The sequence below is a fragment of the Misgurnus anguillicaudatus genome, chromosome 15 (assembly GCF_027580225.2).
Source record: "Misgurnus anguillicaudatus chromosome 15, ASM2758022v2, whole genome shotgun sequence".
Classification (NCBI taxonomy): Eukaryota; Metazoa; Chordata; class Actinopteri; order Cypriniformes; family Cobitidae; genus Misgurnus; species Misgurnus anguillicaudatus.
Window position 1 is genome coordinate 24,711,979 of NC_073351.2, and position 27,310 is coordinate 24,739,288.

Here is a 27,310-nt window from a genome sequence, read left to right on the forward strand (position 1 = left end):
TTAAGTTCAATAAATGTAACTTTTTTTTATGAGACTTGTAACATTTGGCATCGTCATTGTGTCAGTTTTATGATGTAAATTGAGTGAGCAAAATCAGTATCGGCTCAAGAAAATCGGCTCAAGAAAATCGGCAGCCTGTATCGGTCATCGGCTAAGGCTGATGAAACAAAAATCGGTATCGGCATCGGCACTGAAAAATCCATATCGGTCGATCCCTACTTTTTATTAAATACATTATTTGAAATTCAGGCTATTCTTTAATTAATAGTTTTTAGCATTTTATCTCAATGTTATCTCGATAATATCTAGATGTCGATTAGCTCGATGTCGCCTATTACCTCTCTAGTATCTCATATTCAATATATATTATATTTCATATAATAAAAGTGAATAGGGACTGGGGATGTCAAGCTTTAGGCTAAAATGTTAGTCATTTGCCTCTTTCACATAGTTATTTCGGTAAATTGGGCTATGTTTTCACTTCTGTGGCAAATGCTGACAGTTGCGCAGTTGCTCGTGACCAAACATTGTATTATGTGATTTCAAACCGGACTGAACTGGGGAAGAGTTGCAAACTGCATCTTGAACAGCAGTAATGTTTACACATTAGGCTTCACGGGGAACGTGTGAATTTGGCCCATATATGGTAAGCTGGGGACATCTGACCTTTTCAAGGTTTAAGTGTTAAAATTGGGTCCCCAACCTAAAAAATGTGATAATGAACAGCCTAGTAACTTAGTTTTGGTAAACCATTTTCTGCAAGCATAGGTCATTAATATTTGGTTCCCCTTGTGATGTCAGAAGGGGATAATAACCACCCCTTAATCGGCACTATCCAACCATAGCAATGTCATTAAGTGCAGAAATCAACTAATTTGCATTTGAAAGGACACCCAAAATGGCACATTTTTGCTTACACCTACAAAGTGGCAATTTTAACATGCTATAATCAATAATCTATATGGTATTCTGAGCTAAACTTCACATACGGGGACACCAAAGATTTATTTGCGAATGCGTCATCTGTATCAAAATGTATGATTGGCCCGAAGCTGACAGCACGTTCTGATGTGATCCATTCTGATGCCGGTAATCCTAATTTGTCGTTAGCACATAGCGCTTACCACCAGTAAATTACTGTTAAACTTACAACCTTTCTTAGGGGCCAGTCATACCAAAAGCGCTTTAAACGCTTGCAAACGCAAGTGCGACGCGGCTTTTTATATTGCTAAGCAACCACCGAGTCAGCTGTCTAGTCAATCAAATATTGAAGCGTGAGCGCTCTTTTGCTGTTAACTGTCATATTAGCAGAAACTTTAAAAAGAGGGCGCTTGCTCTGACCTTGTTTGAGGATTAGAGGTGCACAAACATGCAGGAGAGAGAGAGTGAGTAGAGTCCGGTTCTTCAAAGCAACTGTAAACTTCCCTTACCACAACGTAAGGCCCGCCTCTCCCCTCATTCGATTGGACAATGGAAAGACGCGAATGATGTCGGGTGCTTCTCCGCTCTCAGCGCTCTTTCAAAAACGCGTGCGCGGCAGGCGGCAAAAAACCGCAAGGCGCTCGGCTCGCATAAACAGCGCGCAAACGCACCCTGCCCATAGAATATCATTCAAAAAAGGCGCCTGCAACTGCCATAAACGCTTTTGGTGTGACTGGCCCCTTACTGGTAAATTGGCAGCACTGCTTTACTAGAAAGGTTTTGTTCCCAGTAAATTACCAGTAAAGAGTAAAAGGGACTATTGTTTATTTAAAGTCTTTATTTTGTTCTATTACATAGAAAGAAAAAAAAATCTTTAAAAAATCTCTCATTTAACACTATTTTTGTATAAAAATTAGTGATATTAATACACACAAAATGTAGAAATTGTAAAAGTGCTTACAGTTTCTAAGTTTGTGTGTGTTTTTGTTAAAGGGAGCAAACATTCATGTTCTGTTTGTTTGCATCTAAGATTTGCACATCAAGAGTGTGCTGGCGTTTCCATGCACTCCATCATTTATCATCTTTGACATTTGGCTGAGCTCTCACTATCTTCCTCTCATCAGTAAAGAACACATTTTCCCATCTGAAATCCCGTTGTGACTTTTGCGTTCGAGGGCTGATGATACTTTCTTTTGCAACCGCCATCTCTGTACGTATCTTTCCTAGCCTGCGTTCCCTTGTCCCCCAATCCTCTTTTTCTGTCTGAATGTTGGATGTTATCAGAAGCTCTGAGGGTCCAGTGATGCCCTGCCTCCTGAAAATACCCCCTTTCTTTTCTGCTGCCAGCCATGAGGCGGTTTATATTTAACATACCTGCTTCATCTGCTCTCACCACCCATCCCATGTTCCCCACACTTTATCTTTGTCACCCTCACACCTTGCTGTATTTTTTAGGTTTTTATTTTCTGCCAGTTTGACAATAAAGATGATACAATTTCAGCTGGCATCTTCACATCCAAATCCTGCCTTTTCTCTCCTCTCGTGCAAATACCCCTTAGTGCCTGCACCTCAAATGTGCCACATGCTGTATTCACCTGTACATTTTACTACAGGAGGCTTGAGACAAAAAATGCGAGCAAAAGTCTTTTGTTTGGCTTGTGAATGAGGCCAACACAGTGCTATTTACTGTTATAACAAAACAAGTATGTAATTTTTTGAAACCCTAGCTTCTCCGGTTTCCTCCTACAGTCCAAAGACATGCAGGTTACGTTACTTGGAGATGCCAAATTGTCCTTCCTTAACTTATAGATTAACAAGTTCACACCATGAATATAGCAATGCTTGAAATGGCATACATAAATACATTTAACAAATAATTTGAACTTTTTAGAAATGTAAACATGAGTTAAAGGAGGACTCTACACTATATATGACTACATAACTGTGATACTGTATTGTTTCCAGCAGTTCTGACCTCTGAAGTGTTTTACTGTGTGTGAATGTGTGTATAACCTTTGTGTGTCTGTGCCGGCTCCTGGCCAGTAGCTCACTGGGTTGTCTGTTTTTATGTGCTTTTATGGTGATTAAGCCATAACAATTATACAAGAGTCGTAAAGAGCTTTTCACTGCCTCTTGACAACAAGAGAAAAGAAATGCAGATGTACACTCGCTCAGCAAAAATACTCGAAATATAAAACACAATATGATATTTTATTGTTTACATTACTATTTCAGAGATTAAAACAAGTTTGAATCTGACTTGTGTGGTGTGCGGATCCCATTCCTTTTCATACTATAATTTTTTTTGGACCCTCTTTAACATCATTGTCTATAAAACGTGCCTAATAGTAGTGGTGTGAAACAGCAGATACTTTAAAATACAGTATAATATTTAGACATGCACCAATATAACATTTTTCCATTGATACCAAAAGCCAATTATTTAGACTGATATCTGCCGATACTGATAGTTTGACATTTGAGTTTTACCGTTTTGAAATCCATTCAGCTGATCTCCGGGTCTGGCGGTACCACTTTTAGCATACGTAGCTTAGCATAATCCATTGAATCTGATTAGACCATTAGCATTGCGCTAAAAATAAGAGTTTCTATATTTTTCCCGTTTAAAACTTGACTCTTCTGTAGTTAGATTGTGTACTAAGACCAACAGAAAATTAAAAGTTGCGATTTTCTAGCCAGCTATGGCTAGGAACTATACTCTTATTCTGGCGTAATAATCGAGGACTTTGCTGCCGTAACATGGCTGCAGGAGGCGCAATGATATTACGCACTGCCCGAAAATAGTCCCCTTGGTAACTTTCAATAGCTGGGGACTATAGACAGTTTCTGCAGTAACAACATAAACAAGCGGCTGTCGCGGTCCGCACGTAACTTCCGGTAAACTCCGCTAATAATAAATAACAAAAAAGTACTTTAAACGTAGTTTATTTATATAACAAGCAAAAAAACTTTTCGATGAGGCATTTGTTCAAGAAATCAGTTTAGCAACTAGTCTGACCATTAAAAAAACGAAACCGAAAGTAAAGTTCGGATCCAGACGTGTATCACGTGCGTCCGATGAAACCGTCTATAGGCGTCGATGCCATGTTACGGCTGCAAAGTCCTTGATCATTACGCCAGAATGAGAGAATAGTTCCTAGCCATATTTACCTAAAAAATCGCAACTTTTAATTTTCTGTCGATCTTAGTACACGATGTAACTACAGAAGAGTCAAGTTTTAAAGGGGGAAAATATCGAAACTCTTTGGATATTTTTAGCGCAATGCTAATGGTCTAATCAGATTCAATGGATTATTCTAAGCTATGCTAATAGTCGTAGCGCCAGACCCGGAGATCAGCTGAATGGATTTCAAAACTGTAAAAATCAAATGTTTAACTCTAGGGAAGCTGGAAAATGAGCATATTTTCAAAAAAAGTGGATTGTCCCACTTTTAACTTGCATTAACTAAATTCTGAAGATTACATTTTCTGATTGTTATTCATTCATATTTATAATTCATAATTAATATAGTGATTTAACTAACTAGTGACTTTCTATACAGAAAGCTCAAGTTCATTTTCCTGTTCTCTTTTGATTGACAGGATATATCGGCCATGACTGTCGGCTGTTTTTAAACTACTGATAGTGTGAAAAACTGCTTTTATTAACCACTACCAATTATTGGCCGATATATCGGTGCATCTCCAATAATATTTACAGACGTGCCATAATGCAACAATATTGTAATTCTTAATGTTAAACATTTAGCTATTAGGGCCGGGCAAAAAATGTATTTTTCGATTAATCGTTTTTTAAAACGTTGTCGATTCAAAATCGATTCTCAAAGAGCAGAATAAATTTTTTTTCAGGTTTATTTCCGCAAACATTGAACGTAAGATTAACGTTAATCTAAATACTAGTCTTCTTCACCTCTTTTTTTCTGGCGCGATGTTACCAAGGAGCGAGAGGCGAGCCTGTATGGATGCATTTTAGAAGCAAGACGACGACGATAGTGTTGTGGCTTTTCATTTCTTTTTATTAATAACCCACTTGTAAACTGCTGTTCACTGTTCTTTTTTATTAATATAGTATTTGTTTTAAATCTCTCTTCATTGAGTTGAATCGAGTATAAAAACAGACTCGAGAACCGGAATCGAAAATTTAATCGAGAATCAAAATCTAATCAATTTGATAGCTTGTGAATCGAAATCGAATCGACCTGGAACATCTTAATCGATACCCAGCCCTATTAGCTATTTAGAATTGTGATACTGTATATTATGATTTTTCAGCCTCGGCACTGCTCTTTACAATCACGTTCAATGTGGTATTGTGTGGTCGATCCCTTCAGTCCACTGTCTGCACATCCGCTGTGTGTTTGTGGGATCTGTGTTTAGTCTTTAGTCTTGGCTAACACAGCTGGGGATGTGTCTATATGGGGGAGCTGGAGAGCTGCACGACCCTTTGTCTTTATAACGCTCAGATCTCAGGGTCGACGTCTGGATAAGCGGTGAAGGCCGTGTGCACACGTGTGTGTGTGTTTGTAGACTCCGAATCAGTTCTAGTAGGAGGATGATGATGGATCTGCTGCATTCTGTCAGAGTAGTGAAGGGCATGATGAAGCTGTGAGAAGAAGGAGCGAGAGCGAGATGAGAGGACTCTCCTCCGCATACCGTCCCGATGGCTGCCTCTCCCTTTCCTCTGATGAGTCTCAGAAGCGTTTTAGTAAAAGATAAATCTTACGGGACGATCGCTCTCATCTTCCTTCGCATCTTTCAACAACCCCCCATCCTGCACATTTGTTTTGTTTGTAGTATGAAACATAACGCAGGTTTTGAGTGAAAACCTGCCAAAGTGTCTCAGAGGTTACGGCTGTCCGATATTAATGTATGCTTTTAATATTATTTAATCTGCGCTTGTTTCTTTTGTTGGCTCCGCTTTTTTAATTGAAGAGGTTTCATGGGAAAAGAATGTGTCTGAATATTGCTGAACAGGCTTATCCAAGGACAGCTCATATCAATCAAGTTAGGGCCTGATAACAAATACAACAATGTCTTTGAGGGGCAGTTCGCCGGTACTATGGGAGTTTGTATTACCTTGTTCGGCATTTGGTGAGAGTCAATAAATTAGACGATATCAAAGTCTTTTGTTTAGCTTAAATGTTAATATTCCTTTAAATGGACTCATATGTAAACATAATTAACAATTTGCAGAAGTCATACCACTAGGCGGCCATGTTTGCAACGCCTCTTGGCAATTATTTCAATCATGCAAGATTACTTGAATGGGAAGGGACAGATAGCTCTAAATCCACGTGCTAAACTACAACAATTAAACCTAACATCCACTATACCATAACTTTTATTTCTTAAGCTCAAATTGCACTAAAACACCTTTTATCGAAGTCATTTCAGCTATTGCCCATGTGCACAGGTTGGCAAGTGCTTCACCTGACTCTCTCCCCTAGAGGATCATCAGTTTTTATCGATATTAATGATTGGTTCCTTTAAAGGCGGGACTTCCGTCCCCAGAGCGGGCATATGGAGCATTGCGTTGTCCCCTATTTATAGCCATAGGAGTGCTCAATCTTGTTATATCCAATATCTTTGACATAATGTAAATAAGCATGCACAGAGGCTGTGTTTGCATGCATTATACTTCTGTGTGTGTTTGTATCTGCGTTAACCAGTTATGACCCCTGCGAAAACCCACAATGACGTTTGCCCGATGCTCATTATTCTGTCAGACGCGTCCCAGCAGCTGTTGTCCTGCCCCTTTGTATAGATGGAGAGCTTGATGCGGCTTACCCAAACATACACATGCATACATTTGTGTATTGATCTGACAAGGATTGTTTTTACAGGGATTTCACAAGACTTGTCACATTTTGACCTGTTTCTAAAAGCGAGAACATTTCACACAGTAGATGATTTAAAGTTGTTAGGACAGTAATTGTCCTGAAATGTCTAGACAAAGTCTTGAAATCTGTACTGATCAGCATTTTTAAGAGGGGATTAATAAAGTGATGCAACTTTATGAAGAGAGTTTACCAGGCTAACAGTTCAACATTACACTTTTAAACAGTCTCTAAATTAATTCCCTTAGTTGTTGACCATTTTGACTCATCTTGACTATTATAAATGCTTTTTTAGCTTACAAACTTCTTTTTTGACTGTTTTTGTCTAAGCTGCACTTGCTGTAGGGTGGGGTGAGGGTGATGTGAGCAGAGAGGAGGGGAGTTTGAAATGGGGGGAGTGAAGTTGCCAGGCAGCCGGAGTGGAGACCCTGGACTATCGAAGCCAGGCACGCAGACAAGAGCCAGAAGATAAGCTGTCTGATAAAAGATAGAAAATAGCAGCAGATTTCAACTTTCCCACCATCCAAGATCCACAGGGAGGAGGGGCGGCTGAATCAACTACTTATTTCATCCATTCGTATCTGTCTTTCCCCATGAACAACTTGCAAGGCTATTGAGAAGGCACACATGTTCATCTTAGCAATGGGTTTCACACATTTTACACTTTGTGTGTGTGTGTGTGTGTGTAAGTATTATTTTTTGGACTGCCAACATATATCCTGACCTTTAAAATAAATGGTTGAAAATCCACAAACTTTCTCGCAATTTACATGCAGAAAAATATTTGCCAAGTTATTATTTTATTTCCGTTCTGGTCCTCCATTTACTGTATCTCAATTTACTCAAGTTCATGGGTCTTCAACCTTTTCACCCCGATGACCCCTCCATAGGCAGAGAGGCGGGGCAGGGATCTTGTTAGATATAGTTTGAGTGTTGTATTTCTATTCTGATCTAAAACAATTTACATAGTACCATATTAATGCATTCACATATGCTTACAATGCCAATCCATTAAAGGTCCACTTCATTTTTTTTTGAAAATAGGCTGTTTTTCCAGCTTCCCTAGAGTTAAACATTTGATTTTTACCATTTTGGAATCCATTCAGCCAATCTCTGGGTCTGGCGGTACCACTTCTAGCATAGCTTAGCATAATCCATTGAATCTGATTAGACCATTAGCATTGTGGTCAATAATATCTAAAGAGTTTTATTTTCCTATTTAAAACTTGACTCTTCTGTAGTTACATCGTTTACTAAGACCGACAGAAAATTTAAAGTTGCAATTTTCTAGGCCGATATGGCTAGGAACTATACTTTCATTCCAGTGTAATAATAATCAAGGACTTGATAGCAATGATATCACACAGTGCCCGAAAATAGTCCCCTGGTATTGAAAGTTACCAAGGGGACTATTTTCGGGTGCTGCTTAATATCATTGCGCCTGTTGCAGCCATGGCACGGCAGCAAAGTCCTTCATTATTACGCCAGAATGAGAGTATAGTTCCTAGCCATATCGGCCTAGAAAATCGGAACTTTTAATTTTCCGTCTGTCTTAGTACACAATCTAACTACAGAAGAGTCAGGTTTTAAATGGGAAAAATATCAAAACTCTTTGGACATTTTTGAGCATGATGCTAATGGTCTAATCAGATTCAATGTATTATGCTAAGCTATGCTAAAAGTGGCACCGCCAGACCCGAAGATCAGCTGAATGGATTCCAAAACAATAAAAATCAAATGTTTAACTCTGGAAGAGCTGGAAAATGAGCATATTTTCAAAAAAGTGGAGTGTCTCTTTAAAAAGTGTAAAATTATGTGGGATTGACAGCGTTTTATTTCTTCTGTATCAAATTTATATTTTATATATCATTATCATATATCATACTTCATGTATAATATGACGTTTATATGTAATGAAACCGTAAGTGGTGGACCCCTCTTCAGTAGCACACCTCTTAGAGGTCACAGCCCCCTGCGCTATCTATTCCTTATATTGTTGTCACATAAGGACTCACACTTTCCTCCCCTCCAATCATGTCTTTCTCACTTAGCGAACCAACATAGGCACACATGTTCAGATATGAGTTCTTGTAATCTGTTTAGTCTAGTTCTGCTGTTCTGGGAGGAAGGTTGAGGGGGTGAGGGAGTGATGTGGCTTGGTGTGACGCGTCTGTCTTTTAACAGTATGTGTGTGTGATGATGTGCCAGCTATGGAGTCTGGAGCTCTGTTCATCAAAATGGAAAATGCATCTTTCTATCTCTCCAGGAAAAGAGGTCAATCGGTCCTTATATTTCACAGAGGGTGCTGTGAAGCTGATAGTGTCTTTTGGTGTATGCAAAGCTTTATTACATTATTAGATACATTACATTTATATACAGGGCTTGAAATTTGAAAGGTGATAGATATTTTAATCATATCTGCCGGTGTTGTGCTCATAAATTCCGGCAAACATTTATTTAGCATAACATGTAGGAACATAGGTGTAATTTGCGGGTGGGACAAATCCCCATCACTTTGTGCTGACTGTATCCCGACCAATCATTGGAAGAAATTTTAAAAACTATTATTGCGTTAGGGTGTGTATTAGGGACCATTAACATCTAAATCATGTAATGTTACAATAATTGCTTAAGTGTATATGTGTTGGTGAAAGACTGCAGAGCTGTATTTTAACAGTGTAAATTGTTGTCGGGCGTATTTTGGATGGGTGTTTTTCCTTTACAGGAAAGGTCTGATAAATTGGTAAGAGCATGTCTGTTGATCTGCACTTGCACGGGTAGTTTTTCCCAAAGGGGCATGAGAAATACCCTCAGACCCACCATTCATCTCTATGGCGACCTGGTTAGCTTGTAACCTTAGAGATATCGTTGCCGACAATCGCACCTGCCCTCTGTGGACACAAAGAACAATTTCCAGAGAAGGGGGGTAAAATCAGATTTCCCTTGTAGGAGCGAATCCATCTCTCTGTTTTTATTCATTCTTTCTTTCCCATTCAACCCTATCGCCTCTCCTTGACCATTATCAGCCAGACAGCTCCTGCTCATTAAGGAGTTAATTTTCTTCTCTCTATCTCTGATTAGTATAGCGAACCTAAAGCACTGTGAATTCTTTAAATTTTCCCTCCCTGTTATCAAAAAGAGTAAAAGGGGAACGGGGGATATTTAATCGTTTAAGTAGTCTTCTTGGGGAACCGTTCTATTTTTTTCCCTCTTTCCCAGCAATGTAAAGAAATCCTGCTGTAGCCGCCCAGCTCAGTAATTCAGTTTTTAAAGCATGGCGAGAAAAAAAAACGACTTGATGAAATTCCACTATCAGCTCCGAACCAATATGCAAAATATCTCGCTGGAAATCAAATAGCTATTATGTTTTCATTTCCACGTCGGCGTATTTGCTTAATGAAGAGGAGACAGATCAGACCGGTAGAGAGAGTCTGCAGGAGACGATAACCGGGAACGGCTCGCAGCTATCCGTACAGAGTGACGCTCCCAGTCAGAGAGAGAGAGAGAGAGGGAGAGAGAGAGTAAAAGAAAGCAGCGAGTAATAGGAAAGTAGCTTGCTTGGTGAAAAGGTACAGACAGGAAAGTGATGAAGAGAGGAAAGGTACGGCAATGGAGGAGGAGAGAGAGAAAGAAAGAGAGATAAGAAGAGTCTTTAAAATGTGCCTCTTTGCAGCGTCCTGGGCTCTGACTGTTTGATGTTTGACAACCTGCTGACAAATCCACGGTGAAGATCAGTCAGGCCCATTTGAAGTGCTCTGATGCCCAGCACACATTAATATCATCACCGCACATTATCACCTTACAATAATCAGTCATTATCATAAGTATTATAATCACTCACTCGTGTGATTTGACTGATGGAAATGAGAACGGTATCTTCCTGCTCTGTTTACTCTCTTTATTTCATTATTAACGGGCGTCGTTGGGTCTTAACTATATTATTTGTTCTGTGATCGTCCGCTGTCTTGAGAGTTTTTGAGTAATTCTTTTTCTTTTGTCTTTGTGCCTGATGTTCTAAGCCGTTTTAATCATCCTATGGCAAACAAAAAGATAAAATTGTAACTTTAAAAATGTTGTGGTCCTCAGATTTAAAAAAATATATATTTTGGGCTAAAGCTGAAATGTGTCATTTGTGTATGAACGCCTTCAAAAGGGGACAAACCTAGAATATGTTTATATTTGACCCAACAATGGTTAAAACAACCCATCATTTTGGGTCAAAACAACTGGTTTGTAAAGCGGCATAAAAGAGAATTGAACAAATAATGATTTTTTTAAAGAGCACCTATTTCATTGCTAAAAACAAAGTTTTTTTTGTGTATATGGTATAATACAATGTGTCTGCATGGTTTATGGTTAAAAACACATTATTTACCACATACCGTACATTGTTGTAGCTCGGATTTGAAAAGCTCTGTGTCCCTGATTGGCCAGATAATCTGTACGATGTGATTGGCCTGAATACCTCTGACGTCAGCCGGACACGTGACGCTCCTTACCATGTTTAAAAGATTGGGTTGCTAACAGGAGTTAAAGGATTAGTCCATTTTCTTAAAAAAATCCATATAATTTACTCACCACCATGTCATCCGAAATGTTGATGTCTTTCTTTGTTCAGTAGAGAAGAAATTATTTTTTTTGAGGAAAACATGAAAGGATTTTTTTCATTTTAATGGACCCCAAAACTTAACAGTTTTAATGCAGTTTAAAATTGCAGTTTCAAAGGACTCTAAAACGATTTCAAACAACGCATAAGGGTCTTTTCTAGCGAAACGATTGTCATTTTTGGCAAGAAAAATAAAAAATATGCACTTTTAAACCACCAACTTCTCGTCTTCCTCCGGCTGTGTGGCGAGCCAGCGTGACCATACGTAATTGCGTAATGACATCGAAAGGTCATGTGTTACAAATATGTACTTACAGGCTGTGAGTCCCAAGCGGAATAAATTATGATAATGTCTGTCTTGTCTACATCACCAATCCCAGGAAGTAAACTGTTGCCTACAATCCATGTGTTTGTTGTAGTCCAAGAAAAGAGATTTACGTTACAGAAGTTAACTTGCGTCATCGGTATGTACCTTTTGCATATCGTTAACATGTACTAATACACACTTACACACCAAAGGAAATGTAAAATGTGAATCGGTGCTCTTTAAAGGCGCTCTAAGCGAATCTGCGAGACGTTACTTTTTGTTGATGTTTGAACTGTTTTCAAACAAACGGAGCGTAGCTAACTCCTCCCTTCCGTGCTTTCATGAACGCGCCCAACTTCCACCCCCAAATTTTATTGGCTGAAACACTTTGTTTTGTTTTGTGGTGCTAGGTTTGGCCACTGTGTTTATATTGAAGTTTGTAGAGCCTGGGCTGTCTACAGAGATCGCCTTTTTTACAGTTTGATAAGCGGACAGGCAGCAAGCAGATAGTGAGGAGATGTTTGCTGTATGTAACAAAAAAATGTTTTATGGTCTAAAACGCGCGAATTCTCTTAGAGCACCTTTAAAGAGAGTTTATTGAAGACTTCCTTTTCTGTAGTTTACATACTCCATTATTGAATATTTTCAACATTTATTAATTGAGTCTTTTTGGTCCTGTGTGGTGCTTCTTTTTATTGAACACAATTCAAAACTGCTGTGTTGGCAGATACGAGCATGGCGTGAATGTTGGCAAATCCAGCGAGCGTCCACTTTTTTACGACAATCTGTCCGCAGAGGTCCTGCCGCTCTGCCAGCATCGTACTGACAGATTGAATCGCACGAGCCCCGAGGCTCCCGGCTTATCTGCGGCTCCAGCAACTCTGGTGACACGAGTCCCGTCCAGCCAGACCTCTGTCTCAGTACTCCACTGGCTCATCAATCATTTCGGCACATTTTCAACTCGTAGATCAATACCTCCATTTACCTGCCGGTATATAAACTGATCACTCTTTCAATAAGCTATTTCAAATCAGTACTAAGATCAGTTTTTTAAAATAAAAAGCGCACATTATTAAGTCTTCCTCTAAGTGATGAGGGATGCTGTGCGTATTCTCCGATCTAACCCTTGGATCCAGCTAATTAATATTACTAAAAGTGTGTTAATGCCGTTGGCTCTGATCGATGTGTGTAGCCACTTGGGCATGAAATTATAAGTCAGGTATCACTTTTCTATCTGAAGACACACACACTTATAGTCTCCCACCAAGGGCTTTTTGTTCTCCTGGAAGTATGTTTCTTCACAAATCCCTGATTTCCTGATACAAGTGGACTTTCTTTCAATGTATTTGGGCGGTTGGGTAATGTGGTGATTAACGTGAGGGTGAGAGAGTCTGTTTGTTTAATCAGGTCTGGGGTTTGATGTGTTGTCTCTTAGTTTAATCACTGTCGCTAAGCACACCGGTTTGATGTGGACGAGGCCAGTTAATAAAGCACTATCTCTGCCGCCTTCATCAGCCTTCCTACTTTGTTCTGCCAGTTCGAGTACCAGTTACTGAAGTACTTGTTTTCTTACAGTTCATCTTATGCCTTTTTAATTGTAAAACATGTTTGAACAATAGAGCGAATAGAGGCTTTTACATGTGAAAGTATTAGGTCATGATGTTTATTGCATGTAGTTGTGGATGCAAACTTCTGTACGCACCTACTGTCAGTTTACGGTATAAGAGACATGTCTTACTGTAATCTGTGTTTGAATCCACATTTTAAAAAACATGTTAAAGAGGACTTTTTTAAGATGTAAAATACATCTTTGGTGTCTCCAAAGTATGTATGTGAAGTTCTATCTCAAAATAGCAGATAATTTATTATAGCATATGAAAATTGCCGCTTTGTAGGTGTGAGCAAAAATGTGCTGTTTTTTGGTGTCCTTTTAAATGCGAATAATTGCGAATGAGCTGATCTCTGCACTATATGGCAGTGCTGTGGTTGGAAAGTGCAGGTTAAAGGGCGGTACTATCCCCTCTTCTGACATCACAAGGGGAGCAAAATTTCAATTACATATTTTTTCACATGATTGCAGAGAATGGTTAACCAAAACTAAGTTACTGGGTTGTTCATTTTCACATTTTAGGTTGATAGAAGCACTGAGGACCCAATCATAGCACTTAAACATGGAAAGTCAGATTTTCATGATTTTGATTTTGGATAGTTTACCCAAAAATTTAAATTCAGTCATCATTTTCACACCCTTAAGTTGTTCGAAACCTGTATACATTTCTTTGTTTTGCCAAAAACAAGGGAATGAATTTGTAATTAGGAAAGAAGCTGAACACCATTGACTTAGTAGGAAAAAACAACTATGGAAGTCAATGGTGCTTCAAAATGGTTTGGTTACAAACATGGCTTAAAATATCTTCTTTTGTGTTTAGCAGAACAAAATGTACACAGGTTTGAAATAGCTTGAGGATGAGTAAATGAGAACAGATTTTTCAATTTTAGGTAAACTGGCCTTTAATGCTTCTAATAATGCATGTTGCCATTGCTTGTTGTATGCAAACATTTTGAACATGCAGTTTTGCACTTTTTTCAGTTCACATTTGTGAAAGATGTGTATTATTCGTCAAAAAAGGTAATGAGAGAGATGGAGGGAAGAAGGGAGGGGAGAAACTTTTTCCGCACCATTTGATGTCTGTAAGCAGTGATGCGGCGATTTATTCATTTAACCAGAACAGTAATAGGAAAGAAAATCATATTTCAAACTTTTACATTTAAACACGAAATGTAATTGGAATTTTAAACAGAGGAGTCCCTTTGTACAATTATGATTAAAGGAAAATTAATTGTATGAAAATGTCGCCACAGATACAGAAAATTAGATCTAGCAAGACCCGGTCGCCATTCTAAAAATATGGCGTGTGGGATCGATCTTTTTGCTTTTCTCTCTCACGTCCTTTATTACTAAGGTCCAAATCTAAGTGTGTTCATTTTATCTGAAATTACAGTGAACCATGCAGGCGTGGAAGTCGGAATTAGCCTAAAGATGTTTCATTTACAAAGACAGAAACACTTTGTCAGGGAGCGATTGTTTCCAAGCATTATCTCCGCCTCGTTTTAATTGCTTTGGAAGTGAAATTAACAGAATTAGAAAAATTGCCTTTGCCTTTTTCTACAAGGCTTTTTATTCACGGCTATTGTTGTGTGCTTTGTATAGATTATAGGTCCCTTTGTTCTAGGAAGTGTAAATATATACGCCTCCAGTCACGGCTTTAGCTCTGAACAATCCCCTCTCCGCTCATCACAACTTAATGAAAATTAATTTGCAAAAACTGCGGTAAAATCCGATTTTCCGACCCCTGGTAATTTACTTTAGATGCAGATGAATAAAGTAGAGGATCTCCCCGTTGAACCGAGCACCTTCAAGAATGTGCTTTAGTCAATTTATAAGACTCTCGTTTTCCTCACCGTAAACCTCATTAGAATGACAATAACATTGACAAGGTTTGAATTAACATGCAAGCTGCTGTGGTGTCCACTACAGCCAGTCCTTATCTTTCATGCATTGCGTTTTAATGTTAAAGAATGGACGTCATTCTTAAAGGGCCGTTTCTGATTTTTTTACCAGTTCCCTGTAAAATAAATTAAAGGGATAGTTCACCCAAAAATGAAAATTCTGTAGCCGTTTATTCACCCTCATGTTGTTACAAACCTGTATAAATGTCTTTGTTTTGCTGAACACAAAGGAAGATATTTGTGATGAAGCACCATTGACTTCCATAGTAGGAAAAAATACTTCTGTCAATAACGGTTTGGTTACAAACATTGTTTAAAATATCTTCCTTTGTGTTCAGCAGAAGAAATAAACTACAACATTTAGGTGAGTAAATTATGACATAATTTAAATTTTTGGGCAAGCATTTAAGGGCAGTTTGTCGTACTTTAAACATTGTTGGACACTGCAGCATTAAAGAATTTAGTTTTGAATAGCAGTTTAGGTTTTGTAGATGTAGGCTATACATTTTAAGTAGTATCCTTTTACATTTTATTATAAAGCTTCAACTTCTGAAATGTGGTTATTTTTAGATCTACTAGGTATTTTTAAGTTGCAGATGACTGGAACCCATCTCAGTTTCCGCATTTTGTTTGGAAAGTGTAAGGTTTTGTTCATCCGCTGCCAAGTGTGAATGTATTGAGTTATACAAATGAGTTAATCACCCTGGATAGAAATACATCTTGCACCATCTTCTTTACTTCCTTGTGGCCAGAAGCTGTGTGATATCCAGCCAATTTAAACAGCAAAAGCTTTTAACAAGAACGAGAGGTTTGAAATGAATCCATATTTTCTTCTGTAATCTTATACTTTATCTTTTTTATTTACAGAACACCCTACTTCCTTCAAAACGTTTACATGGGATATTTGCAAGATCTAAATCCCACATATTTGACTGTCTCAAGTTAGACTTTCATGCAATGTTACAACCTATATTTTACTACTTTGTTTTTATTACCTCTCTTTTTTTAGGCTCAATTGGAGATCTTAATGGAGGTGAGGATCCATCTGATGATGTAAGCATGTCAGGCGAAGAGGGCGGAGCTTCAGACCAGGAGGATTCTGCCGAGTGTGATGGTTCAAGTCCCTCTTCATTCCCACCTCTTTACAATGAAGGTGAAAATCAACACCAATAAAATGTCTGTCATAGTGTTAAAAACTACCTTAATGTTTCTCTCTGTGAATTTGCAGCCTGACGTGACCTCTATTGTTTTGTGATGAAACGGTTTGAACACTGATGTGTGTTGATAACAGATGAGACATCTTGCTCACATCTGAATGTCTGGTTTCCGTAGAAAAAGGGCTTCCTTTTGCTGCATAACTTATGTGAAATAACACTTCATTCAGGGAAAGGAAGTGCTAAATCGATAAAGTAGGAAGCCTTGTTTAATAAAGTTTTTCTCTAGATATCTGAAGAAATCTATAAATGTTTCACTTAAATTTAAGTTATACATTTACTTTGTGTAAAGTGTTTTAAAAAAGCAACTTACAAGTAATACAAGTGGTAGAGGTTTTTTTATATTTTTAGTTTATACTCCTTTAACTGGCGCAGCCCTTTTTGAGTGGGGGGTTGGTGAAAAGGTGATATACACCTTTCAATTAGTATAACTCTGGCCTTTTTTTTGGTCTAGAAACCTAATTTTGGTTTTAATTTTGGTAATTTTTTGTTTTTTAGGGAAGTATCTGGAGGTGAAAATATTTCTTTTTTTAAAGCAGTTTACATTTATTTGTAATAAATAAAAATGCAATATAGTATTATTTTTAATACATAAAATTGTCAAAAAACTGAGGTTTGTGCTGGTTTGCTGGGAGGTTTGCTGCATTCTTGTGTCACAAATGAATAAATTACAGTTACTGCATTATTATTACTGCTAAAAGGTTTTGAAATATGAAAACTACATTATTAGACCTTTCCAACAATATATAGTTTGTCGTGATAGATTACCGTTTACATAGAAAATATTGAAATAAATGTAGGTGTCCCGCTCATGGGACAGCGCCAATTAACGGGTTAAGCTACTTTCATGGTTAATTAGGGCTGGACAAAAAAAAGATTTTTCGATTAATCGTTTTTTTTTTTTTTACGTGGGCTATTCAAAACCGATTCTCAAAGAGCAGAATCAATTTTTTCTTTCATATTTATTTCCGCAAACATTGAACATAAGATTAAGTTAATCTATAATTACTAGTCTTCTTTACTAGATGTCACCCTCTTTTTTGCCTTGTGCGATGTTACCAAGGAGCGAGAGAGGCAAGCTTAAAATGGCGGTTTCAGGTGCTTCATCAACGTTGATGCCACATTCACATAAAAAGTCAGAGGTATGGAAGCATTTTAGATTTCGCAAGCAAGACGACGACAAAAGTGTTGTGGCTTTTTATTAATTACCCACTTGTAAACTGCTGTTCTCTGTTTTTTTATTAATATAGTATTTGTATTAAATCTATATTCATTGAGTTGAATCAAGAATCAGTAAAAAAAAACTTCCCGAGAACTGAAATTTCGAAATCGAAATTTAATCGAGAATCGAATTGATAGCTTGTGAATCGAAATCGAATCGATCTGGAACATCTGAATCGATACCCAGCCCTATGGTTAATCCACTTTCAAAATTATTTTATCCAAAATATTGCTAAATATTTCAACATTTAAAGGAATTGTGTTCTTCAATGCAAGCTAGCAAATTTGACCTTTTGTACAAATACTTCATTATCAAAGTCTTCAATATATGAAGAGTTTCTTTGCAAAACGAGATATCCACCATTTTTTTAACTGTTCAGAAACTTCTTTTTTCGGTTGTGCATTCCAATTCATTTCAATGCAACTGCAGTTGGTTTGTTTTGATTTAAACCATCATAACTTAAAAAATACAGCTAAGTAGCACCATAAAACAAAATAATAACATGATAACGTAATAATAAACATGTTTTGACAAAAATGTTAAAAAATTGATTTATCTCGTTTTGCAACGAAACTCTTCATATTTTCATAATTTTACAACATATCCTTTTAAAAATCGAAAAAAGTTTATTTACAAATAAAAATACACTTTTCGACACTAAACATGTATCATTACTGTGCATTTTCCCAATCATAAGATATTTTGGGCCCCTTTCTCCTTTATTATTTGGCCAATCAAGAGTTAAAAGAGTCACTTTCAGTCAAGTGATAAAACTGGTTCGTTGGCTGGTTTACATTAACTCGTGGAAATTCTGTCAGGTGTTAATCGTGACTAGTTTGTACTGGATGGGGCTCTGGGTTGCTTATACATGTGCGTCTATAGATACATGTATTTGCCATATCATTAATCCCAACTCGGGTTTAAAAGTGTTCGTTTGTATTTGCGTATGAGATTTATAACAGTATTCTCCAGTGTGAAGTAGGGTTTACGTAAACGTGTTCCTTTAGCTCTTTTTCTTCTTTATCAATCCTCCCCCTCGCCCAGGCTCCACTGTTGCCCGGTGCTGCTATTATCAGCCTCTGTAAATCAGCCATGTTTGACAAACCTGCTCTTTCAACCTGCGATCAATACCAGGTCTTTATCAGGCCAGCACTGGCTAATAAAGGCAAGCTCTCTTATCCACCATCTGGGAGAGAAAGACATAGGCGATAACCGACTGATAACTGCTTCAGAAAAACACTCAACCAGTCACAGATGACACACAGTGCCGATAACCACCTGTAAAATAGAAATGTAAACTAAAATGCCGCCTTTTAATAATCATTAATGGCAAATAGGGCGCTGGTTGCCCTCTAAAAAGTCGTTCTGAAAAAGCAGCCTTTAGCGCGGGTATGGTATTTCGCTGGTTTAAAGAAATATCTCATGGTCAGCCCCTGTACCGCAGGTCTTTATTCATGTCAGCAAAGAGGCAGATAAACCTTAAACAAAGATGTTCCTGAACACCTTATGTTATCTCAACAGCAGACCTGGTAAAGAGGGTCTGATCTCAGATCTGATCCGGCTTATGTATATTTTTTTAAAATAGCTCAGTATGTGATTAAGAACATGTTTTTATCCTAGATCATGTCAGATGCAGATATCTTAATATTTGAGAAATCGAACTAATCCTGAACGTGTTTAAGTCGCAACTTTGGATTTGGTAATCCATCAGACTCGCATTTTTGCCCTGTGTACCTTACAAGAAGAGAACTTGACCCTGCCACACTCATCTCCTGTGCGAAAGCGGAATAAAATGGAAAACTTAAAGAAAAATGAGGCAGGACCGGAAGAATGAAGCAAGTTGGATGACTTTGCCCTCCAGGTGTGACAAGGGAAGTTGCTGTTATCAGATTAAAGGAGAGTTGTTGAGTTGAGGTAGACGGGTGTGTGTGAACGTATTTTTGCATGCCCTGGTGAAGTAAAGAGACAAGGATGCGAGAACCCCCAGCCCACCCCTCCTTTCCTGATACCTGCCGTCTCTGCTCAGATCATATGGGAGATTATATATTGATAATATTAAATGCAATAACTGTGTCTCCAGCTTCTCTCCCCACGCTGAGAGCTGCTGGATAAAATCAATGTGCCATTCATTGTGATTTATAGCTGAAAATAATAGGGCTCCTTGGGCAGGGAGGGGTGGCGCATCACGGGATGGCATGCACTGGGACGGTCTCGGTATGCGCGTGTGCCATGAAAAAGAATGGCGGTTTGGCTTAGGAAAAATCGGGGCGTTTGTGATTTATTAGATGATGAAGATCTAATCTTTAACCTGTTAGATTAATAACAGCAGGTCACGCGGATGGACGTTTATGACCGGTATTGATCGGCAGCTATCGCTGTTTATCGCCCCGGGAATGCAAGGGTAAACATGCCCTTTGCGCACCACAGATGAGCTGTAACCGAGGTGGGGTGATGGGGAGGGGGGAACGTTAAAAAAGTGTGGGAGTCAGACTTATGAGATCTATACGTTACTCCATTAAAGCTTCATGTCGTTTCACAATTACACTTGGTGGGGGCGTCACTTAACCAAATGAGCGAGAGAGATACTGCTATCATCAAGGTGATCGCTGTGATCAAAGAGAATTACTAATCATTGGCATCAATGCATGGGAGTCTTTCACGCTGATGAAAAAGATCGGCCTTTATAAAAGGAAAACGCTAACCGTATGTTGCCGGGGTTTTTATTCCAGTTTCGCTTGGTAAATCAAAAGGGATCGGACGTATGCTGACATGTTGTCATTGAAGTATGTGGGTCTGTCTTTTAACTTCCTTTGATCGTCAGAGCAGCACCACCGACCCCCCACACACCACCTCTGAGTAATAAATATTAAAGAGACACGAAACATGATATCTGGGGTCCAAAAAACTAAAAGGGAGATTTTTAAAATGTAGTTAAATAGAGATACGGCCAGCATGCTGGTAACTTATTTAGAAATGTTTACAGACGCAGAAATAATTAGGAGATTATTTCAAGATTATATTTAGTTTTTTCTAAGTAAAATGATAACTTTTGTTTTATTATGTCAACTACCGAGAACATTTCCGCCAAACATAAAAAATAATATTTTAATTGGCATTTATTTACAAAAAAAAAAAAATGGGGAAAATATGGTCCAAATAACCCTGATTTTTAATAGCATCTTTTATGGGTCTTTTTACATTTGCTGTTGGGTCACTTTGTTACTCCTGAGGTTTGCTTTTGTTGGAATTCAATTTAAATATATAAACTGGACTAAAATCACAATACATTTAGAAATGATGATTAAACTGGTGTGTTCTCTTAATTTTTTCTGTGGCTGTATATTTATAGTATTGAGCATCATATTGAGCTATTTGACTTTGAATTGAAAACTTTTGGTGTTTGAGCAAATATGTGACCCTCTCTGTGAAATCCGGGTTAAAGTCTCATAATCTGATTTTGAGATTACGAGCATCAAAGTTTGATTTCAACCATTGATTTCATATTGAATTCAATCTTTCACATGACCTTACTCGGTCAATATTGAAGATATCTAGGGCTGGGAAAAGATTAATCACGAATAATCGGATACAAAATAAAAGTTTTTGGCATAATATATGAGTGTGTGCTGTGTGTAATTATTATGTACATATAAATACACACGCATTCATGTATGTATTTAAGAAACATTTACATGTGTATATATATTTATTTATATTTTTTACACATATATATTATGCAAAAAACAACTTTTATTTTGTATGCGATTAATCGCGATTAATCTTTTCCCAGCCCTAATTTCCACAGAATGTTCTTTACAGCATGCGGGATGGTTTTATGTAGAAAGTTCTAATGTAAATCATAAAAATATGACTTTAGGTGGATTTCCCGATTGGGTCACATTTGAGTGCATGAGACATTAAATTATTTTCTGACATTATTCTCTGTTTCTCATAAGACATGAGCTATGGTCAACCGTCAATTATATATTTTTACAATCATTATATAAAGTATGTAACTGCAGAATGCTGTAAATGACCAATCAGAAAAAAGCATTTCATGCAGATTTGATCACATTGCATATTACCAATATGTTCTGGCTGTTTTCAAAACATTATTAAAAATGCAAAATGTTTGAATATTAATTTCCTGTTGTCGCAACATTCCTCTGACCATCCACAGAGCCGAGAACACACGAGTCGCTGGGGGCACAAGATGAGTCAGAGGAAGATGAGGAAAGACTTCGCTGTTCTGAAGACGAAGAAGAGGAGGAGGAGGAGGAAGAAGGAGAAGGGGAACCTCATTGGAACGGCCCAGGTCAGACTCTATCTGTTCCTACTTAAGGAGTGTTTAACTAATGCATGAGTCAGTCATAGTCATATACTATATAGTCAGCCACCTGTCATAAAACAATATGGGACATGACTTAATCATTTTTCTGTTTTTAAAGGGGCCATGACACAAGACTTTTTTAAGATGTCAAATAAATCTTTGGTGTCCCCAGAGCACATATGTAAAGTTTTAGCTCAAAATACCATATAAATCATTTATTATAACATGTTAAAATTTCCACTTTGTAGGTGTGTGCAAAAATGTGCCGTTTTGGGTGTGTCCTTTAAAATGCAAATGAGCTGATGAAGTGCAAACGCTGATTACAATGATGGTGGTTTGTTGCAATTAAAACTCAATTGTGCTTTGAATTATTTTCTCTCTCTCTTTCTCTCTGCACTAAATGGCTGTGCTGTGATTGGATAGTGCAGATTAAGTGGCGGTATTATTATAATTAGAGCTCCTTATGACATCATAAGGAGAGCCAAATTTGAACAACCTATTTTTTCATGTGCTTGTAGAGAATGGTTTACCAAAACTAAGTTACTGGGTTGATCTTTTTCACATTTTTTAGGTTGATAGAAGCAATGGGGACCCAATCATAGCAAAAGTCAGATTTCCATGCCATGGCCCCTTTAATGTGATTTCTTATAGGAGTTTTATATGGCGATTGCACATCTTGGAGACCGTTTTATAGTACTCAATTGTTTCAATCTTGCTTGAATTTTCTCAGTTGTAAGACAAGAATGGCAACATTTTTCGAGGTGTAACATCACACCCGTGGCACGTCTGAGAAATGCAGAATTTATCATGTTGAGATAAAGTTGTGATGTGTACTTAATGGTGCCTTGATGAAATAGCAATAGTCAAATAGGAATGTTTTCATGTAGACTCATGATGGTTAACCCAGAAATATATTTGGCAGGATTATTCATTTACAATATGTAATAAATACGGCTGGCACTTGTATGCAAATCAATGCTATTTTGTTTTTGTGGTACAAAGCAACTAACTGCAAACCATATTACTCAAACATAAAGCACAAAATGTATAAGGTGGAGCTCAATACAGAAAATCTAAATGAATAAGCATGCATGAACCGCTAAGATTTGTTTGTTTTTTGCTCAAACCGGCTGTTTAAATTCGTAAGACATCCTAAGGAAAAATGTTATTTTTACTAACTGCCGTTCAGTAAACAACAAATTGGGAATCTTTAATATCTGTCTGGATAAGGCAATATGCGTTTTGCTATCTTTTCCTAATCTTTTTCTCTCAGGACCACACGGCTGAGCAGCACAGTTTAGCGATAGTGAGGATCTAGTAGAGTATGACGTGATTCAATATGCAAGGCATTTTCTTTATCTCAAATATTTAGAAATCGCCTAAATATGTGCGTGTTTCTATGCGCGCGTGTGTGTGCGCGCCTGTTTTAATTTTTCACGTCAAGGATGTGTTTATTATCGGCTTGTTCCAGCCTGTCCTTTTAACAGTAATTGGAGTGATATTAATTGCTGTGCGGTTGCCGCTTGATGACAGCGCTGGCGATGTGAATGCGATAGGCTTTTTTTCCTCTAACAAACTAACTGCCAGGAGAATAAGGAAGAGGGGGAGTGAAAGAGAGAAAGAAAGAGGGGGGGCAGGAGAGAGATAGGCCTTCTATCAGTACTGGAGCAGGCGCTGCTTTTATCAGGAGCGCGATTGGCAAAAGGGAAACTTTGACCGGTCTGAATTTTTCCCTTATCATCATGACCCCCCCTCGCATCCCACCATCACCGGTCTCTCCATCTCAACCCGCACCCCCCGCCGTATGCACACATGCACTTTTTCCATCTTGTTTCTTTGGTTTTGTCCCCTCAGCATTAGACATAAAGTTGTGTGCTTGGTCTGTCTGACTTTTTCCATAAGCCTCTGGGAAAGGAACGATTGATTGTATGGAAAAATATTTTATCAGGCACTGTTTGCATTCCCCTCGCTTTTTACTGACATGTGACTTCTGGTATTAGGGACCAGACTGACTTCGTTCAGAGATGATTGGGCTGTATGTAATGATGTCACAGCCTTTTCAGCCCTGGCACTTTCTTTTTTGGGGGGTTTGTGTGATGGATAAAATTCTAACGGTTGCCAAACTCTATTCTGCATTTCTTTTGTTGTCTATACTTGACTTTTTCATCTAAAATGTTTGTCTGTTTTGTTTGTCCTTCACCTCATTTCTTGGTTTGATGTTGCCGAATACTATTGTTGTTCACATCTGACAATTTCTCATCCATTCTCATTCTTATCAGTTTTTATGAAGCTTTATTGTACATGCATACACAAACACACAGATAAAGAGACAGGACTTAAGCCATAAATAAACAAATATATATATTCCTTATCAGTTGACAGTCAAATTTGCATCTTTAAGAAACATACAGTGTAGAGATGAGTACAATTTGCTGTTTTTTTATGTAAGAGGATACTGAATAAATTTGAAAGTGTAAATTTAAAACAACAAAGCTCTCAGGGCCTGTTTTATATTTATCTCTGTCACTCCCAAATATAAATAAATACAATTATTTTTTAAAATTGTATGGTGAAAGATTCTCTGTATCAACTAAACTAAGTTTTATACCTTATACTTTTTTGCACAGGTGGTCTCTGCATCCTTTAAAGCAAGCATTATGCCGTAAAATACTATTGCTAATATTATATCTTTTTTTAAATATTTTGTGGGTGGGGTTCTGTTGAATAAATTGATAGGCAGTAGTTAGGCAGAAGTGTCAGGAATGGGTTGATATGGCAAAGCAGCTTTTTAATCTATAACGTGTCCTGCTGCATGATATGCAAAATAAATTATAAAAAATTATCTTCAAAATGACCTTGCTGGCTGGAGGGTTTGATATTTTCCTCTCTGCTTAAAATTCTTGATATGCAAATGGCCGTCACAGTAATCCCTTCTAGCTGGCAGACCGTTGCTCCTCTTTCTCTCTCTCTCTCTCTCCCTCTCTTGCTCTCTTCCTTTTAGAGTTTGTCTATGTTAGACCTTGACTAAACCAGCTCCGCACATTCCTGCTTGGCCAGCATTCCGCCCTCTCCGGCATTCCTTATCCACACGAGTAATTCAAATGACTCATATGAAGCAGTATAATGGCTATGATAATAATGATTATTATTATTTACCGGGCGTGGTAGGATTTTATCATATTTAATTATAAGGAATCGGAGGGAGCAGTGTGTGCATATTATCTGTGGCATTTAAATGCTGATAAATTATTTGCGGGTGCGAAAGCTGGCATTGATGAGAGGCCTGCAGGGATGCTGATAGGTGCAAAGGTGTTGGTCAGGTTTTTACAGCGTCAGCAGAGACGCACGAAAATCTGCATAGACCTCCTGAAGAGTCCTGAGAGCTTGAAAATTAAAAACATATCAGCATTGGTCAGAAAGAGAGAGAGAGAGGGAGAGAAGTGCAACAAATGTATAAGCGAAACTGAATTGAAATAGAAGTGTGTGTTCGTAAAAATACATACAGTAGAAATATTGGGTATGGGTGCAAACATATACATTTTGAAATTATTAGAAATTTGTTTAAAGGAAAACACCACAATTTTTCAACATTTTACTATGTTCTTACCTCAACCCAAATGAATTAATACATACCTAAATGTGTGCACTTAATCTTTGTACAGCGCATCGTGAATGTGTTAGCATTTAGCCTAGCCCCATTCATTCTTTAGGATCCAAACAGGGATTATTTTATAAGCCACCAAATAATTTCATGTTTACGCTATTTAAAGACTGTTACATGAGTTGTTACACAAGTACATATGATTTTTTTAAGCAGATAAAGGCGGAGTAGTCAGGAGTGATGATGTTACTCCGCGCCGAGGTCGAAGTGCTGCAAGCTGGGTGCTCTTCCGCCATACAATATAGTTCTAATTTTTTATCCGCTTAAAAAACGGCACGTTTTATTTTGTGCCACCATACTTACTTGTGTAACTACTCATGTAACAGTCTTTAAATAGAGAAAACATGGAAGTGTTTGGTGGCTTCTGGATTCATCCCTGTTTGGATCCTAAGGGATGAATGGGGCTACGCTAAATGCTAACACATTCACAATGCGCTGTACAAAGATTAAGAGCACGCATTGAAAAAAAGATAGGTATGTATTCATTCATCTAAGTTGAGGTAAGAAAATAGTAAAATATTAAAAAACAGTGTTGTTTTCCTTTAAGGTCAAAATGTTACATAAGAGAGAGAGAGAGGTGGTTTTAGGTGCAACCCATGTATATTTTGTACTAATAATCTGTACTTTTCATTTTTTTGTAACATTCCATTAATTCCCTTTGAATGACAGAATTCCTAACACACTTCTTCATCTTCTGATGTCTTCATACTATTAGCTCCACCCCAACGTGTGGTATACTGTAGGTTAAGTAAATGTAGTTTTTTGCTCTTTTTTAAATCACTCAATAAATAGCTTACTTATGATTGTCCCTGCATCTTAAGTCGAGATATGCGAAAGTGATTTTTACAGAAATAATTGCACCCTTCAACTTAAAATCAAAGAAACCTACAAAACAAAAACCATTCTGAACTGTTCAAACAAGCAAGCTTCTTTGAATTGAATGATTATACCGCATAGCGTGTGGTAGTCCTTGTTGAACATATTTATATTGTTCTCAGTGAGACAAAAGCGCCTGCAGTCCGTGCCTTTATCAGACATGTCTACAACACCCGACTAGAGGAGTGAAATGCTCTGAAGAGTCATTCAATCTCATTCCTGGACCCATTGTTTCGCTGCTAAATGAGGAACCTTAGATCAGAGCGCCGCAGTGTATGCATCTAATATCCAGTTCTGCTCTGCATTTCAAAAGATTTAGTCACAAGTTTATTTTGATCTGCTGCCTGTCACTCACAGAAAAAGGACATCAGTGCCATGCATAGTCAGATTATATATATCCACTAGTCATTTTGTACTCATTATCATTTAAGAAACAACACCCCTATAATAATTTAGAGGAGATCGGCAGTCCCTGTAAATATTGTGGTGTTGTACAGTATCTGTCCTGACAAAGTCATATCCAAATACAAGTGGCAAGTAATCTTGACATGCTGTCAGACTCATCAACTATGTGGTTAGTGTGGTTAAACTGTGTTTTTTACAGTATTTGGTTTGTAAGATGCAGTTAAAAACACTTGCCGTATTTGCCTTAAAAGACCCCAGTGCTTATAAGCAAGATTATGATATCAGTAATCTCCAGTGTTAGGGTCACATGAGCATGCAACCATTTTATTTCTAGCTCAGGTCGGTATGTTTGGCTATTACGTCACCTTCCCATTAACAAGAAAATATCTTAAACCAGTAC

At 37.8% G+C, this 27,310-nt stretch overlaps 1 protein-coding gene across 1 annotated transcript in view; it reads left to right on the forward strand.

Moving 5' to 3' along the window:
• The window catches only part of zfpm1 (zinc finger protein, FOG family member 1), an 81,901-nt gene that overhangs the window by 24,151 nt on the left and 30,440 nt on the right, over nucleotides 1–27,310 (forward strand). Inside the window, exons 2-3 of the mRNA XM_055174097.2 lie at nucleotides 16,212–16,355; nucleotides 21,819–21,953. Of these exons, the coding sequence (XP_055030072.2) occupies nucleotides 16,212–16,355; nucleotides 21,819–21,953 (279 nt within the window). The remainder of the gene's footprint in view (nucleotides 1–16,211; nucleotides 16,356–21,818; nucleotides 21,954–27,310) is intronic.